This window comes from Sphaeroforma arctica, assembly GCF_001186125.1.
Source record: "Sphaeroforma arctica JP610 unplaced genomic scaffold supercont1.505, whole genome shotgun sequence".
NCBI lineage: Eukaryota > Ichthyosporea > Ichthyophonida > Sphaeroforma > Sphaeroforma arctica.
The window spans coordinates 65,116-66,221 of NW_014040053.1; the positions used below are offsets into that span (position 1 = coordinate 65,116).

At 39.5% G+C, this 1,106-nt stretch overlaps 1 protein-coding gene across 1 annotated transcript; it reads left to right on the top strand.

Annotated features, from left to right (window-relative positions):
- The first annotated feature begins 52 nt into the window (after positions 1-52).
- Positions 53-789, top strand: SARC_06823 (hypothetical protein). The gene is made up of 2 exons (XM_014299269.1): positions 53-238; positions 448-789. The coding sequence occupies exons 1-2, from the start codon at positions 97-99 to the stop codon at positions 537-539; spliced, it is 234 nt and encodes a 77-aa protein (XP_014154744.1). The 5' UTR covers positions 53-96; the 3' UTR covers positions 540-789.
- Positions 790-1,106: the final 317 nt, after the last annotated feature.

The following is a 1,106-nucleotide window of genomic DNA, read 5'->3' on the forward strand; positions in this document are numbered from 1 at the left end:
CGCCTTCAAATGTATGTTTGTTCTTGACCCACGAACGAAATATAAATTTATTGCAGACAAGAATTCGAGGAGAATGAAGAAAAAGTCTTGAGAGAAATGAAGGGTAACGGCGGACCACCAAAAGAAGACTCTCTCACAGTACAAATGAAGAACAACGGTGGTCTATTGACCAAAAAATACTCCAAGCCACTCATATTACGACACGAGTCTTTACCCGCTGCGGCCGGCTTGAGTGCAAGTAAGTTTGATTTCGGGCTGTGATGATAAAATTCGCAAGATTTTATCTTTCAATTGAATCCGAGTTTCTTTATTATAAGACTAGATTGACTTGTTAGAACGATTCGCAAGCGGCTGTACAAATGCATTCAACACTTGAAATGAAGCAAACATTGACTCAAACCTGATCATATGATCAATTTTCTTCCTAACAATTTGCCTTTTGTACAGTGCGAGCAGCGGTTCAAACTGAGACAAAGAGTGTGCAGGCCGGTCCTTCGATTGTAACTGGTCAAATCCAAGTTCATGTTGATGAAGAGTGAGTTGGCTTGTGCTTTAGTGTACATAACTTAGAAAGCGGATGACGTTGTTAGAAATATTATCAGAGGGGTGGTATCAGAGAGGTCATGCGCGAGACGTGAACCAGCAAATCCCATGACTTGTGCATATGCGCTAGCATAGAGTGCAGAATATATACGAGGTGATATAATAGGATGTTGCTTGAGCTTAAATTTGAGATCGGTTTCGACGATATAAACGAGATAAAAACCGCAAATGGTCGGAGCGTTCTGCATTTATTACAGTTTGATGAGGAAAATCTGTTCATACAGTCTAACATGCCATGGTAGTATATCTGCCTCATACACAAAGGGTCCAGATGATAGATATCCCACATTCAATATACTCTCAAGTTTGATATACCCAACTTTCTTCGTGCGCACCTGAATCATAGTTGATATTATGTAGTAAAGTTTCATGTAATTGTAATACAGTTTCTTAGAGGCACACTCAAGGAACAAAAATATGCACCAGGTAATATCGAAAACCAACTGAAAATCCGGACATAGTAACCGTACAAATAGCTGCTTGAGTAAAAGATACTCAGCTTA